Source organism: Echiichthys vipera, assembly GCF_963691815.1.
Source record: "Echiichthys vipera genome assembly, chromosome: 1".
NCBI classification, from domain to species: Eukaryota; Metazoa; Chordata; class Actinopteri; order Perciformes; family Trachinidae; genus Echiichthys; species Echiichthys vipera.
Window position 1 is genome coordinate 8,216,715 of NC_139826.1, and position 16,692 is coordinate 8,233,406.

General features: G+C 39.9%; 1 protein-coding gene across 1 annotated transcript in view; it reads right to left on the minus strand.

Moving 5' to 3' along the window:
- Positions 1-16,692, minus strand: part of LOC310947763 (neural-cadherin) — a gene marked incomplete at both ends in the record, with an annotated part of 416,747 nt that overhangs the window by 23,545 nt on the left and 376,510 nt on the right. The window contains 3 exons of the mRNA XM_083914685.1: positions 954-1,198; positions 9,634-9,814; positions 15,497-15,761. Coding sequence (XP_083770811.1) covers positions 954-1,198; positions 9,634-9,814; positions 15,497-15,761 — 691 coding nt within the window. The remainder of the gene's footprint in view (positions 1-953; positions 1,199-9,633; positions 9,815-15,496; positions 15,762-16,692) is intronic.

Here is a 16,692-nt window from a genome sequence, read left to right on the forward strand (position 1 = left end):
TAAAGCGCACCTGACTATAAGCCGAACCAGCTAAATTTAGGGGAAAATACAGATTGCTCCATATAAAAGCCGCACCCGACTATAAACCGCAGGCGTTTTGATGTGTAATTACCGTAGTATATAGGGGTTCCTCTACCACGGAGGGGATTGTCGGGACAGAGATGACTGTTTGGGAACGCAAAGCGTCCCATTTATTAACAATAAATCTTTCAATCATTCAATCAAACTTTCACATCTTTGACATGGAGAACAGCACTCGTGCAGAGTACAAATAATACAACGGTGCAAAGTAATACAAAGTGCTCGCCTGTAACACGGCAGTAAAAGTGCAGTCCCGCGGCCGTTTACGTTATCAAAATAACCAGCCATTCATTGATGTCAAGGGTACGTGCAGCAGCTCTATTTCCTTCTTTGACAGCCAGATCGATTGCCTTTAACTTAAAAGCAGCATCATATGCACTTCTCCGTTTGTTTTCCATGTTGAGGGTGTTTGCATGAACACTTCCTTCGCGCAAACTGTCACTGAAGCTCTCCTACTCTTTGTTTTGCTCTCGTTACCTGGCGCCAGATGTCTGCCTCGGTCTCGCGCATCCTCGGTAGTGCGCGCCCCTGGTTACCGTAAGCCGTAGAAAAGCCGCACCGTTGTATAAGCCTCAGGGACCAGAACGAGGGAAAAAGGTAGCGACTTATAGTCTGGAAATTACGGTAATTGTTATAATAAACACAATAATGAGAATAGCCCTCAGATAGACAAATACCAGAATTTCTCTTTTAAGTCTTGTGACGGGATCAGTTCTGGTCCTGGTTGGGTTCCTCTTTTGCATTGTTTTTCTTAAGCATAAAGGCAACATGCTATCACACAATAAACACCCAAATAACAGCCCTCCTGCTGTGGAATTATCTCCTCATTACTGTGTGTGTATTGTGTAAGAAGCAGTAGATGCAATAGCTACCTAGTAAGGCCATGAAGCAAATACAGATGGCAAAGAGGGAGCTGAAGCTCAGGCCCACGTCCTCCCTATAGATTGCCAGTGTTGTCTCGCAGTGGCGTCCTCTGTAACCCTCCTGGCAGTGGCAGGTGAACTTGGAGGGTGACTGGGCCACACAGGTCCCCCCGTGACAAGGCCGCGTAGCACAAAGGGTGTAGACACAGGATTTTCTGGTCCCGTTTACACGGATCATGTGGCCAGGAGGACATCTGCAATGAAGGGTTAGACGGGGACAGCATGGAAGGGAAGGAAAGAGAAAAGAAAAACAAAATATCATAAATAATGTTAGGCCCAATATTGTTTATTTAACAGATAAATGATAAATGCAGGGTTTCCAAAACATTAAACTGTATCTTATTTGCAGATGCAATGTATTTTGCTGTGGTAGTCCACAACAGTTGGAAACAGTGAAAAATAAATCTTTATAAAATTGTTTTGATTTCAACAAAATTATTGTGAATCAGGCAACAAATACACAAAGCAAACTAATGATGAAACAGAAACAGTGTGTGAAATGAGATTTTGGATAATAGATAATACATGGTGCTGGAAATCTATAGATTATAACAAAGCAAAAATGTCAAAGTTAAGGATGTTGCTCCAATATAATCCATATATAACTTGCTGTGTGGAAGTCTGGGAAAAAAGATACAAAACAAATGAAAATCTTATTTTTATACTTATGAATTAAACCACTTACAATTTAACAACAAACAACAATGTTAATTAATTTTAAGACTTTATAATTTCGAGATTTGGTTTAAAAAATAAATCCTGTATGAAAATCAATTAGGTTGTTTGAAATAAGAGGTCAATATGCTTAAATAAACAAAGCATATTACTATATAATCAGAATGCTACAAACACTTCAATTCCTCATTCAACATGTAGATTAAAATCACTTAATGTCCATGACACCAGATTGGATCAGATGAATGTGTAATGATCCCTCAGAGGTTACAGATGCATCAAAACGTCAATAAAAATGGATGAACAAGGGGAATAAAAGAGATCGCACTGTACAGTCACGCCAATAGAAGATAAAAATGATGATGATTATGAATATACAGGATAAAATATTGTTCTTATTTAATGTTTACTATTATATCCAATGGTTAAAAAAAGTGAAAAACTCTCCTTGAATCAGCAATCTTCCAGGGATGCACACCTCAATAGAGAATGAATTTGAGGAGAGGAAAATGCTGACTTTAGCACTGGCGGTAACAAGGATGAGTTTATGCAGACGGGCACATTTTCTGCCTCACTTCAATGAGCCCCACTATAATTAAAAGCTCATTTGGGTGTAACAGCTCAAACAAACATTTTATGAGCCCATTAATTCAGTATCCCTTTCAATGTGTGCGGAGCAGTGGCTCAAGGCTGCACATTTTGATGACATCAGAGATGAGAGTTGCCTCTGGAGATTTGTTCATGGTTATAAATATTGACTCAACTTTACTATGAAACAGCAACGTTAAATTTAAAATAGTACTGTAATTTATCTCATAACTCTTCCTCTTCCACCGTAAAACTAATCCAGATGAGATACTAAAGGGTTAACGTACCGTAGCAGTTGCCAAAATCTGTCTGCTATGAATTATGTTCCTATGCAAGCCAACTCCTCTAGCGATTTACGTTTACTGGCAACATTTTCAAAATTTGGGATGTTGGATGGAGATGTAAGCGTCTCACTTCAACATCCTGTCGCCGTGGCCTGTCTTGTTTGGGCGTTTGTAATTCTTGACAGTGGTGAACAGAAGGTCTGCAGTGTATTATTGCTTTGCTGGATGTGTCTTACTGACAAGGATAGAAGGCTGCGGAGAGTCTTTCTTCAGCTCGCCTTATGTTGTCTGCTGCTAAGCAGCAAACACAACACAAGCAGCTCGAGTTGATCAATCTCTAAAAAAGGAAATACATTCTGTATACTCTAGTGCACTGCATGCATTTGATTTTTTGAAGTTGGGTTGTATGAGGTACTTATTCATATTCAGTGCATTACCTACAGTAGATGGTGATGGACACACTTCATGTAGAGCAGGTCTAGACCACATTTTAGAATTTACAGAAACCCATGAGTAAGCACTAAGTGGCATTTCATACTATCAATAGATATCGTTACACATGTTTTACTGTCATTGGTTGGGTCAAATGTAGGGCTGAAACAATTAATCGAGGTACTACACCACTACATACGACGTCTGAGCGTCTGAGCTGAAAGCAGCCCGTTATTAATGCCACTTCACCGAGCACCACTGTTCTGGTTTAAGGAGGGCATTTACCGTAGTTACGGATAAACAGGAGGAGGATAGGTAACGTTAGCTGTCCTTGTGAATGCTCTATGTTTAGTTTTTCCTGAATGTTAAACATAATGTTACCTACCTGATCATTCTTTATAGTTTGTTTGAGTAAATGTGGCAGTGGAGTGTTGGACGTTGCTTGTTGTAACGGTAAAAAAGAAGAGTCGCTCTCCCTGATAATATCTATCTCTAATTCATTTTCTATATAAATGTAATCATTTTTAAAACCTGTTTGAGTAAACATGTGTGTCACGTAGAATTTCATGCACCACTTTGAATTGTTTAAATAGTAAACTTATTCATGGTAAGTAATTGCGAGTGTATTGCCCTCAACACACACACATCTCGTCTCTCTCTCTCTCTCTCCCTCATGCACACACACACCCCCTGTTGGATTACCAAACCAAATAGGCCTACACCAGACATAATATAATTTTTTGCAAAATAACGCAAATTATAATACAATTTTACGCAAAATTATAATTTCTTTTTTATCCTATTACTCAATTAATCAATGGAATAATCAGTAAATTACTCGATTGACAAAAAGATTTGATAGCTGCAGCCCTAGTAAAATGCATCACTTACCTGAACCTCACATTATATCAAAATATATGCTGGAAATGTCATGTTTGATGCCACAACGATATTGGCCGAAGTAGGTATCATCTTTGAACATACTATATGCAATTTTCAGCTGCTAGGAGTCTCACTATCAACACAGTGACACGAGACGTTGTGTAGCATGAGAACATGGGATTCTTAATTGTCAACCACCAGTGCTGTGAAAATCTGATGTCACTCAGCCAGAAACAATGGTCACGGATGATAAATTGAAGTTGTATTCACGTTACATTTAGTAATGTTTATTCATACCATGCCGTTCTTATTAAATAGTTGCAGTGTTTCCCACACAATCAGATTCTGTTATTGTTGGTAGCTGACCACTGGATCTGGCATTAGCTCATTCAGAACATTAGCTGATAATGTATTTTGCAAACAGAGAGCTGACGTTAATCTTTTTCACGATTGCCTGTCTGACTGGAATCAGTGCCATGAGTGTAAAAGATGAAAATTCAATCAATATTCATATTCAAATAATATTAATAATTGTAATGTTTTGCAGTGAAAATGGTGCATAAACTAATATTCTTTAAAAAAACAATTTTGTTTGCGGATTTTTTCATCCTGTTCCTACGCTAATTCTTTCCCAAAGCCCTTCCCCCCTTAATTAGCCAGGTGGCCCTTTACACTCACGGCACAAGTTGTGTAGTGCCCCGCCTCCTCCCTGTGCATCAGCATTTACAAAACTTTAATGAAAGGATATAGTGTGAAAAGAAAAAAAACTCCATGAGAGTGAACTGCAGGAACAGCAATAAGGTGATCTTGTGTTTTCTCTTCTCCAAATTTGATGACAGTGCATCTCTATCTAGTTGCTTCCCATGCCAAGTTTCCCATGTTATAATGGAACATATGAGGTTTACAATGTGTCTTCAGGAATAAAAATGATATTGGTAAAACTTTAATCTATCATTAAAGTCTATCATTAAAAAGTAGCAACTCCTACGTAAAGTACAAACACCTAGACGGACCGCAGGGTCAAACCGTAAGTTAAAACACACAAAACCAGAAGTGTGCACAAAAAAGCCAATAAAAGGTGACAGTTAGGGTTAGGCATGAAAAAAGCTTAGTTAGGATTGGAAAAAAGGCAGCGGATTGGTTTAGTACGGCCGGGAATTGAATTGTTTTAAGTGCCAGTCCCCCGCCTTGCTGTCTTATACTACGTCACATGCTTTCACTCTGGGAAATACGTGCAATAATTACAAGCAATTCACACAAATTACTGCACATTACTTTTTCATTATATGTACATGAGGACAGCCTGACTGAAAGCTTGACAGGCTAGACACATACCTTGTTAAGGTTCCTACTGTAGGATTGGGACAGTGGCCATTCTAGGGAGGAGCTTCAAATAGGGTCATTTGTAATGGGATGCAACCTTGTACTGCTCTGTTTAACAAAGTAAAAGAACTCATTATGTGTCCACTATGCTTTGGCATTTGTTATTGTTTTAAACATTGCCACAGTGAATTTGTTCTCTCTTTTACCTTGTTGTCCCAATAGTCTCCATAGAATCCATTAACATGTAATATATCTTTGCACATAGGTGGGTTTTTTCATGCACATGCATGTGTATAGCATCCTCCCACCTTCCAACCCTTAAAGATAGGGCTCAAACAATGGCTAATACTGTGGGTAGTAAGAGAGCACACTTTTTCAGTTTTGGTTTTAGATGGAATAAAAAAATGATAGCACCCTCTAAACTCTATATACAGTACTCTATATTCTTTGACTTCAGGTCCAAGCTGCCCATCGCTTCACAGGGGAGGGATTTAGCAGTCAGTCAATTAGTTCCTTTAATTGTCCTTTGTTAAAATTAAAAGTAACAATCCCAAATTAGTGTTAATGGGTAATTCGGTATTAGGATCTTGGGCTAGGAGTACTCGCTGCCATCACTACTCTCTAATCAGCTTCCAAGGTTCTGATCAAGTGGTGAACAAAAAATAAGGCAGTCAAGCAAGCAGGGTGGGGTGGGGGGGAAGCTGTTAGTGTTTATATGTATGTGTGTGTGTGTGTGTGTGTGTGTGTGTGTGTGTGTGTGTGTGTGTGTGTGTGTGTGTGTGTGTGTGTGTGTGTATGTGTGTGGCAATGGCATATGGGTTAAAAAACTAAACAGGAGTGAGCAAGATGAGAGCCATACAAACCGAGAAATGGAGGGGCAGAGTGCAAGAATGAGAGCCATTGTAAAAACAAATAAGACATAAAGTTTGGTGGATGGATGATGCGGGTGAGTTCAGAGGAGTGGAAAAAAGGTAAAGGCAAGATTAAAAGCTCGACTGCACAGACTGAATGGAGGCTGATGATTCCTATGGCAGAAAAAAAAAATGCTGAGATTAGTGCATGTGGCTAAGAGCGCTCTGTATTTGATTCGTCCTGTTCCACTGGAGAGGGTTGTTAGTTTGCTAAGGCTTTTCATCGCATGACATTTCTCATTTCTGGCAGACAAACAAATAACCCTCGTACAGAGAGTCATACAGTAGTGTATGCAAAATGTTGATCAAGCAAAATTGTGAATCCCATCAGGGAAAAAGGACTGGGAACATAATTTATTTTCACCTCCGATATTTTAGGTGTTTAGCTCAGTGACTGAGCAGATGGGGCTCAATGCCTTATTCATTGCCTTTTAAAGGGAGACGTGGCTGTTGCTGAACACACTGGCTCTTGTGGGGATTTAACTTTTAAACGTCTCTCTGAGGCCATGTTTAGACTGACAATTACCACCACACCACACAGTCAAAGTGTAGTCGGGGTGTTGTGGCAGAGGCAGAGAGCTCCAGCAGAAAAACTAAAAAGATCTTGGCTCGACTTTTGCCGCAGTATAGTCTGGAGTCAGCCAGCAATTCACCCTGTTGGCCAATCATGTTTACCTCACAAGCACCAAGGCGGAGAGAAATGTTGTTGCGATTACTTGCCAGAGCTGTACAATCCTCCCTCAAAGAGTATAACCTGCTCCATCAGTGTCATTAGGTTTGATAAACCCTAAAACGTCTTGGTTTGCATTTCATCTTCTCACCAATAACTTGTAGCCAGTGTGTGCATAAATGCACTTAAAGAGCGCCGTTCATTGGATGTGCTCATGATTTTGGTGAACTGAACTAATCCGTTTTCAAATAAAATGAAGGTGAGAGTTAATGACCCTCATGTACTGGGTTTTATGGCACCCGAGGATTTAAGGCACATGGATCCATGCTCTCGCATGCGGGAGTTGTGACAACAGAATCTGGTGGCCCTACTGTCTACGCTCACTACAAAGGGTTGCGTAGGGCCCCGCCTCATCCTTGTGTGACAGCATTTTTAATTTTGACATGGACTGGACTTTTTACTGGACGGCAGAGCCAAAGCTAAGTGTTTTATCTTATTATCTTCTAAATATTATATTTTCTACAATTTCTTATTTATGTTATTGTATTCACTAATCTTAATATTCTATAAAAATGAATCTATTTAACAATATTGTTTGTTTATGCCCCATTCTGTTCTGTATAGGTATACTTCTTCCTTGACGGACAGATGTATCAAACTACAGTATTTTAAAGGAAAGAGGAGAGAGTTGGAACACTGGTTCTTAGCTGTGACCGTGTTGCAAATGGTGGCTACATGACCCACGAGTCAGGTAGGAGGGTAGAATTTTGCTTAGGGCCCCAAGAAGGTCAGGACCGGCTCTGTATGACAAAGCCGATCATTCCCTTATCCGGGATAAGGCCGTTTTCGGGTTACTGATGTGCATGTAAACGCACTGAGTAAGGTTTAGGGTAGGTGGAATCATATCAACGGGGAAAACGTCACATTTTAACGAGGGAGTGTACGTGTTAATTGGTGACTTTCAGCCAATTGCATCCGTGGTAACTTGAAGTAACTTAAGCCTGCGTCAAAGGTTGGGGTAGATAAAAACACAGATGTATGTATTTAAAATTAATCAATGTAAATTTCAAGGCCTTAAGAACATGTTCTGTTCCTGTTTTTAACAGCTGTCATGGCTATGAGCACCCATGACGCAGTCGGTTGACACGGTTGCTTATTAAACCGAACTGTGGCATGGGTTGTGCAACTGGCAATTCAGACAATGCAGCTACCATTACAGTTGTTTATATAAACAAATCAGTGATGTTTTTGTACATAGTTTGGGAACTGGGTGGTGGCTATGATTAGGGGCTGGGGCTGAAGGAGCAGAATAGCTCAGAAGAAATTAATGTGAACTGGTTCATTGTTTTGGACTGTGCACTTGATTAAAAATGTTTAAGTTGTGAACTATAAACGTGAACTACTTACTTATAATCTGTGTGAACTGAACTTTGAGCTGACCCTGGTTAAGTGTAAACTTGCACAACACTGCCTGTAGCAACAGTGACACCAGCGCAGCGCACTTGTGTGGCCAAAATCTAGTAGACATTTTCCACCCACAGATGTGTGCAGAGGCCAGTTTTAAATGGATGTGTGATGTCATATGAAGCACCATAAAACTGATTTCAAAGCTACTCCACAGTATTTCTCCTCTGACAGGCAGGCTGAGTGCTGATTTAAGTTCACAGGACAATCTGGTCATGACTAAGAGGCTAAACAAGTTTACTTGCTTATTTGGTCTTTAAAAGAGAAATTATCAATTTCAGAAGAAAATAAAATGAACACAATTTGTGATGACCTTCAACTAGTTTGGCACTTGGAGATTGTCACATCACATTTTTGTCATTCAAGCGTGTGGTATTTAATCAAGCAGCAAGGGGCAATAAAGACAGTTCATTCAGGCTATGTATTTACATTAAAATCCACAGCATCATTTTGTTAGACATGGTAAATGTCAACAGCTTTCAAAACTCCACATCCAGTATTTGTTGCAGCCTTTTTGTTATGAAGTTGATGTTACTGAGCCCAACCTTGACTACAGTGTTTCCACCAGAGTCAAAGAAGATAGTATACAACTGCATACACATTAGTAAGTTAAAAATGTTATGATCCCAAGGATGTTTTTTTTTGTTCTTTTACATGCTGCACCACTGATGGACTTCAAAAATTATTTTCCCATCAATGTCTCAATTAATGAACATAATGAGTGCCAGGGACACCCGCCACTGCCTCTCGCAGTGAATACACTGATACATTTTCACATCAATTTTCTCATCAACATCATTAGAGAGCGGATTCTACGGCCGCTTTTATGTTATCTGACAGTGCATGAGTGTTAAATGAAGAATGTTAGGTTGGATAATTCCTGTTTATTCACATGCGGTATGTAAAGCGTTTTGTGATATATTAATTTATTCATACATAGAGTTAGCAACTGGGGGAAACTGGTAATATGATTTATCCTTTTTTTTATAATCCCATGTCATTGTCCCTCGACTTTTTGCTTGGCGATTGTTATCAATCATGCCAGCCTGGACTTTTTTTCTTGTTGTTGTCTACAGCAAGTAGATGGTGACAGCCCAGCTTTCTTATGCACACGAGCCAAACAATTGTTGTCATGGCTTTAGAACAAAGTCTCACAAATGCTTTTTATTCTACAGTTTGTGTATACATGTTCTCAAGTATGCCAGGGACAGATAGTTTCAAAGCACATTTATGTGGCTATGAACAAAAAAAATGCCATGGTCAAAAGCTGAAAAATAGCTTCAGAGGAAGAGTGAGCTGGTTTAAACGCACGTGTCCTCACCTTTGTGCCAAAATTATGAGTGTGTGTCTGGAAGATCCAGGTGTGTAGTCACATGTGGTGTGTATGGGAATGTGTGTACCTGCATTCGTGAACTCTCCACAAGTCAACACAGGTGAAGGGGGGGCTGCACTGGTTCCTTTTGCAGGAGTCAGACGGGCACCCAAGAGAGAGGCCTTGTATGCTGACCTGTGAAACCCCATCCCGCGCCTGGCTGTCCAGTGGCATGTAGCGACCATTGAGGCGTACGTCCCTCATGCAGCCTGTGGGGACAAACAAGAGTTCATTGGAACAAGAAATGCACTCCTGTCACGTTCAACTTCCCTATACACATTTTTTTTTTAAACCCCATAACCGCTCCAGTTCCAACACTTCCAGCATAAATCCACCGGAATTTCTTAGTGGACACAATGTCACATGGAGCTTCTTGTAGTAAGGTGTTTATGGCAGCATTCTGAAATTTCATTCATACTTTTCCAGGAAGTCTCTGAAGGAAACGATTTGCATACATGGAAATTGTATAATGTGCTCCATGGTGAACTGACAGCTATGCTGTTTACACATGTCACAAAATTGACTTTATCTAGGATTTTATTATATAAAATACATTCTTAAAGTTACATTTTAATTGACTGATTGATTACACCAGTGCACTCATTTTAATTTTCTGAGGGGAATTCATATTCTTCTGTGTTTTTATGGATAATTTTTAGGTCCTGTGTGGAATAGTGAAATATGCATTTTAAAGAGGCGTCCTTTTTATTCTGTGGATATACTGTATAAATTTGCTCTTAATAACTTAATTGGAGTCAAGAGAAAAATCATCTCCCTGCCTCCATCTATCAAGCCTGGCTCTTTTGAAGGGAAATGCTTTTAAAGTCCATTTAATAAACAAATGCATTGTCTTTAACTGCCTGAGGCACAGCTGTCTAACTCCAGGGAGTGCTCTCGCACACTCTATGTCTGCATATCCATAGTTGTGGCCTCTTTCTCTCTCAATTATCATATAGTGTGTTGCTTTTTTGTAGTTTCTATGTATTCTTAGAGAAACTTTAGGTTATTTATATAACCCCGGTTCTCTGAGTAATCTGAGTGACATGCCTCACTATGGGATGCACGACTCGCTGCAGCCCTCAGGAGCATTTATCTCATTACGCCAATCCTGATTGGCTGGTGAAAGGTGTCCGTCCGTGTCCGTATTTAATATTATTTGAATTGAATTGACTAGATCTCTGTAACTGTATTGCTGTGTATGATATTAATAAAAAAGAAATGGCTCAGAATGCTGGATCGGCCTCATTCAAATGATATCCGATCCAGCCAATTAGTCAATATCGGAGCCGATATCCGATCCAAGTATCGGATCGTTGCATCTCCAGTGATAACGACTTTTAGCGCCGATTAAGTTGTCTGAAAAACAGCCTAAGTTTGTGCATATTTAACTTTGAGCTGGGTTAATGTGTACATACGCACGTAATGTGTTAAGCTGGCAAAAAGATCGTTTCACCACAGGTGTCAGAACGATTTAATTTTGTTTTTTTTGTGTGCAGTTCCTGCCTGAGATTGGCGCTGCCTCAGAGTGGCACCTGCAGCCAGACAGACCCCTCCCCTCACAGCAAGCAAATGGGGTTGTTTATGACGTTTCTATCATGCGGCTTGTACGAAACGAGAAGAAAACAAACATCCAAGGGCAAAGAAGAAAGGTCTTACACACGAAGATGTGACTTGGTAGATATGACCAAATTATGAACCAGCTACGTGACTGCGATGTAATCTGTGTATGCTTCCTGCATGCTTACACGGTCGCCACCTCTCACCTAAACCAAACAGAGTACTTCCAGTAAGTAAGAAGACACAAACAATCCCCTGTTGTGTGCTAAATGTGTGAAAGAGAATCTTTGGACAACACACACAAAAACTATCGCATGAACAGTAGACACAAACACTTACACACGCACAAGCCTCTCCATTTACCCAGCTCATCATCCCAGAGAACAATGAAGATGCATTTGGGGGAATTAGCCATTAAACTGTCATATCAATCATTCATTAACACATCAAATGTCAAAATTCTCCCTTAAAAATACTGTGTATGAATAGGTAAAAATGACTTATTTCTGGAGAAATACTTGTTAAACCGTCTTACATGCCCTGCATGAAACATCACTATTTTCACTTTACCCTGTGATGCACCAGACACATTACATTATCTCTAACTGCCACAGACACAAAGTTTATGTATTATGCAGACTGTATGATGTGTGGATGGTGCAGAGCAAACCATCTTAAGCGTTATTTTGCCATTTTACCTTTATATGATTCATCAGTACTCCATTGAAAGGGACACTCAGGAAGATCTATAGTGTTTTTACCTTTTTGCCATTCTCGACAGAAAATGTTTACCTCTTAACAACAAGTATTGCATTCATCGGCTGGGCTGAATTTTAAAGGAAGACTCTCTTGAATGATGAGTGTTGTATTTACGTATTTTTGTCCTCCCTCAAAAAAATAATTCTGTGCTGTTCTGTAAAAAATTATAAAACATAGTCCTTGGTTTAAGTGTCTGATGAGGATGACAACACACATAAGATTAGTGTTATTGTTTGCACAAACCAATCAAAGCGATTAGAAATAAAATACAAAAATCTTAATTGCATTACAGTTTGGATCTACTACTATTCGCTTTTTGAGTGAAACCCTTTTCTTATCTAATTGTCTATGTCTTTGCTATGTCTGTGTATCTAAGAAAACCTTGGTACAACCTTATTTCTGTAATTTTTTTAAACCATTATGTCAACTGGCTGTTGCTCCAGATGGGTGTTTGAATAACTTATCTACAACTCCAAGTAGAAATCTGCCTTTCCAGTTCTGCTGTTTGCAGGCTTAATAGCCATTGGCCTTTTAAGCTATGTCACCTTCTTTTCCCTTCACAGTGCTTGTTGAAGGTCTGATTGCATAATATTGTGTGTGTGTGAGTGTGTGTGTGTGTGTGCGTGTGTGTGTGTGTCTTTATTCAGTCTTAAGCACTGTTGGAACTCAGTTTTGATTCAATGCTATCAACCATATCCATGGTAGTAAGAAGTATGAACAGGTAAAAGCAGTAACTTTACAGAGGTGCAGTGCCTAATCGCTTTTGACAGCGGCCTTAGCGTATGAATGTAAAAACAATGTGGAAAGCATCAGGATGAGCCGACGCCCGTCTTCTCCACATGACGCATGACGGTTTGTGCATGTGCATGTCAGCGAGCACATGCACACAGTGTATGTAACACAGTGTAATGGTTAACGCTAATAAGGCAGTAACATTAACGTTATGTGGTCAACAATAACCCTGTGAAGTAAACTTGCCTTTAGCTGACATTAATAAGGAATGTGTATTTGTCTTGTTTTCACAGCGTTAGTCAGCAGATGGAGGCAGCACCGGCAAACAAAACATTTTCAAAAATATGTAATTCAACGAACGGCAATCTAAAAGTTAACCTCTCACAAAGCTAACATTAGAAGCAAGGTTGATAGTTTAGCCAGCTGAGCTTAACACACAGACGCTGCATTTGGTGATTCTAATGTTTCGGCTTTGCGGGAAGTTATTAAAGCCGTTACGACAAACGGTGATGAAACTGCAGCAGCAGACCATGATGAAATTAGTTTTGAGTTGGATAAATGACAGAACTGAAATGGCTAGAACTGGAGTGAATATTTGTCGAGTACATAAATGAAAAGATTGTGCACCAGTCCCAAATCTAAAGTCCGAGTCGAGTCTCAAGTCTTTGGGGGGCTACTTAAAGTCAAGTCTAAAGTCACATTTGTGCGCAACTTAAGCAGCTTTGATAACCGCAGAGTGGAGAGGTAGAATTTTTTCACTTTGAGAACAGCAGTGAGCGAAGTACGCTGACAGCAGTGATAGTGAGGTGGAGATAGAGAGAGGGAGGTGTCAGTGAGTATGAAGTCAGCAGTAATGTTATACCTATGACTGTAGCAGTGCAATGTTTGTACAGTTTATTTGTCACTGAATAAATGCTGCTGAGTTACCATTTGAAGCTAGAGCCAACGTCAGCACAGGCTCACTAACTTGATCACTTGACGATCTCTCCCTCACTGCAACTGATAACCACTAAGATTTAGGCAAATACTTGTGTCAATTATATCACCAATATGCAAATAAGTGTAGGAAGGCATTTGCACCAATGCTCTCTAAAAATCCAGGGAAAACCATGCTTGCCAAGTAATTGCTGGTATTGGTATTATAATAAAAATACCTTTTAACAAGTTGTCCTTCAGCCTCTAGCTGCTCCAGCTGCTTCCATGCAGACATGCTTCAAAGTGCGAATGTAAAGTAAAGTGAACTTCCCTGACACAGGAAAGTGCTGCAAAAAGCTTGGAATTCAGCCTGCGGTATATCCAATTCATGAAAAAACCTTCATTGCTTCATGTGCTTTTCTTAACACCTGATGCCTGGAATAATTTTTGTGATGCACAGTAAAACTTACCACCAAACTTCGCAAATCTGAAAATCTTTCTCAAAGGTTGTCCTGCCTCAGGTTTTTGAGTTCTTTTGTCAGCTTTTAAGCACCTGCTAGTGGTGGTTTTATTTGAACAGGAAGTAACCTCTCTGTACAGGAAGTGGTGATCTTGTGACCTGAAAGCAGCCATTTCCCTTCTCAAGCAGACCAAAGAGCAGATAAAGATCTGCTGCCATCCTTTAATTGAAGCTTGTGAAAGCATCATCTGTAAGTTTCTGTGTTATGTAACCTTCTACTTTAATTGCATTTATATATATATGATGTGCATTTAGATATTTGTGAGAAGGATGCTTTTGTGAACGTCATAAGATTTGTAAGATTCTGTAATTACTGAGATGTAACGTGCTTGCTTGGTTGAAATACAACATAGGCCTTTGTATAACTATGTTGCATGTAAAGTGCCAGGGCATTATTATAACCTAATATACATTTATGGGAGAAATTCAGACAGTTGAGGTTAATTTAGAGTTCATGTATTAAAGCTATTCTTACCTTTCTGGCATGTTGTTCAGATCTTAAAAAAGAATTTGAACATGAACAACTCCACTTCCCTCTAGAGTCCCACCCTCTCCCCCCTGCCTGACCTCTGATGCTCCCTCCTCCACCAACCCGTGCGGTGAGAAACTGAGCAGCGCAAGTGAAACGGCTGGTTTCTTTACACTACTGGTGAGGTTAGCGCTGACATTAACGCTAATCTTCCTTGCACAAATAACATAGTATTGCAACCATCTCATCTCTTTTTTGCTCTGGATGACGCTGCAATAGCCTCCGCCATCGCTTGAAAGCCGAGCAGATGTTGACTTGCGTCTTGCCTCTTGACCCATCAGTTCTTCGCCGTTCCTTACTATCTCTCACAGACCACTCGCTCTGCAGAGAGGCACGCGACTCAGAAGCAGTGGCAGCAGTAGGCAACTGGAAGGGACTCTGCAACGGATGACAAGCAGGAAGCTCGGCAAATCATGTTATTCGAGCTGAATAAAATAATTGGTCTGACTTTTATCTGAATTATATGAGAATTGAATATTGATGAGTTTCAACATCTGGTGGAATTCTTTTTCATTTCAGTGTGCCATACGCTTATTAGGAGCATTTTAAGATCACAAAAGTAAAGTGTAAGAATGCCAGAAAGGTAAGAATTGCTTTAAGTAGCAGTAGCTAACTTGTCAGTGCATAAGATCTAACAGGAAGTTGCTTCTGTATTTTGTTATATTTTTCTACAGTTTCATTCTCGATTTATGAATACATCCACAGCAGTATCTTATTAAAGGCACAACTAAGATGATCCCTGACTCTCATGCATTTCTTGAACAGAGTTTGACTTGCTGCTAAATTAAAATATGTTGCCACATAATGAGCACGGTACAAAAGGTTTAACCTGACCCTAATTAACACCCACAGACGTTGTTATGTGTTGTTATCACCTACCCTGGAAGCTCTTGTTGATTCCAGAGGAGAAAGTGTTTCCCAGCATCACCGCAGTGGGGTCAATGATGATTTCTCGACTTCGACCTTGCGACCCTGTGACCTCCCGCTGCCCCCCACCACCGTCCAGTTGCAGCATCATCTCATTGTCATGCCGATCTAGGAAGACCTCATGCCATTCACCGTTGTCGAGCCGATAGGCGGGAAGGGTTAGGTTGTAGTCCCCGTCCCCAAGGTTGTAGAAAACACAGAGGAGACCCTGGAAGATCTTCAACGGGAAAGGAGGACATTTAGTATGAGCTTTACATGTTCAGTTAAACTTTGCCTTGAGATGTTTGTTCTGAAAGTTGAATCATAAATGTCACATATTAGGAATTTTTGCCTTCTTGCTCAAAGGAAAATGCATTTCTTATAAATCTTTGTTGTTATGAATCATGCAGACACATTCATAAACACAGAGAGAACTAAAAAAGCTTTTTTTTTAAGCCCTTTAGCCCCCTGTCACTTGAGTGACCCTAATTTCCGGTTTGTTGCTGTGTCAATATGGCAATGGGCTAAGTAAGATAACTGTTACTTAAAACCTTGGTTTTGCATTATAAGAAATGCTTTACAGTGCCATTTAGCTAACCATCTAAAATGGCTAACAGCACACTTATCAATGCTCAAGGACAATTATGTATTACATGCGATATCTGCAAACTGCAAAATCAGTCACATTCCCACAGTGAATAGAGTCTTGGCATTTATAACCAGTCACCTGCAAGCCTCGCCAACTTTAGTTTAGCATGGCTACTGGCATTGTGTTGTATGCTCTTATTGCATGTCAGAGCACAGTGACACAGCAACACTCAAACAAAGTGGACCACAAAGTTTGGCAAGTCCTGCTCGACCTATAAATGTGCAATGACATTAATCGATTGCTGTAGCATCAATTGGCAGAGACTGTGGATAACAAACATCATACATCAATCACTCCCTCATCTTCAACCGCTTGGCACAATATAAAGATCAGAAGTATCACTCATAATCGTCAATGTTTTACAAAATACAACAACTGACTACAGTATTCATACAATTACACAAAGAACTATAACTGCCACCTGCCTGTCCTTGAGCAGAACGGTGCACCCAGTGTGCCAAATGTATTTTTGTTGACGCTTTGAGTGGCAAAAATTACTTTTTGCTTCTTCGTTTTTTAG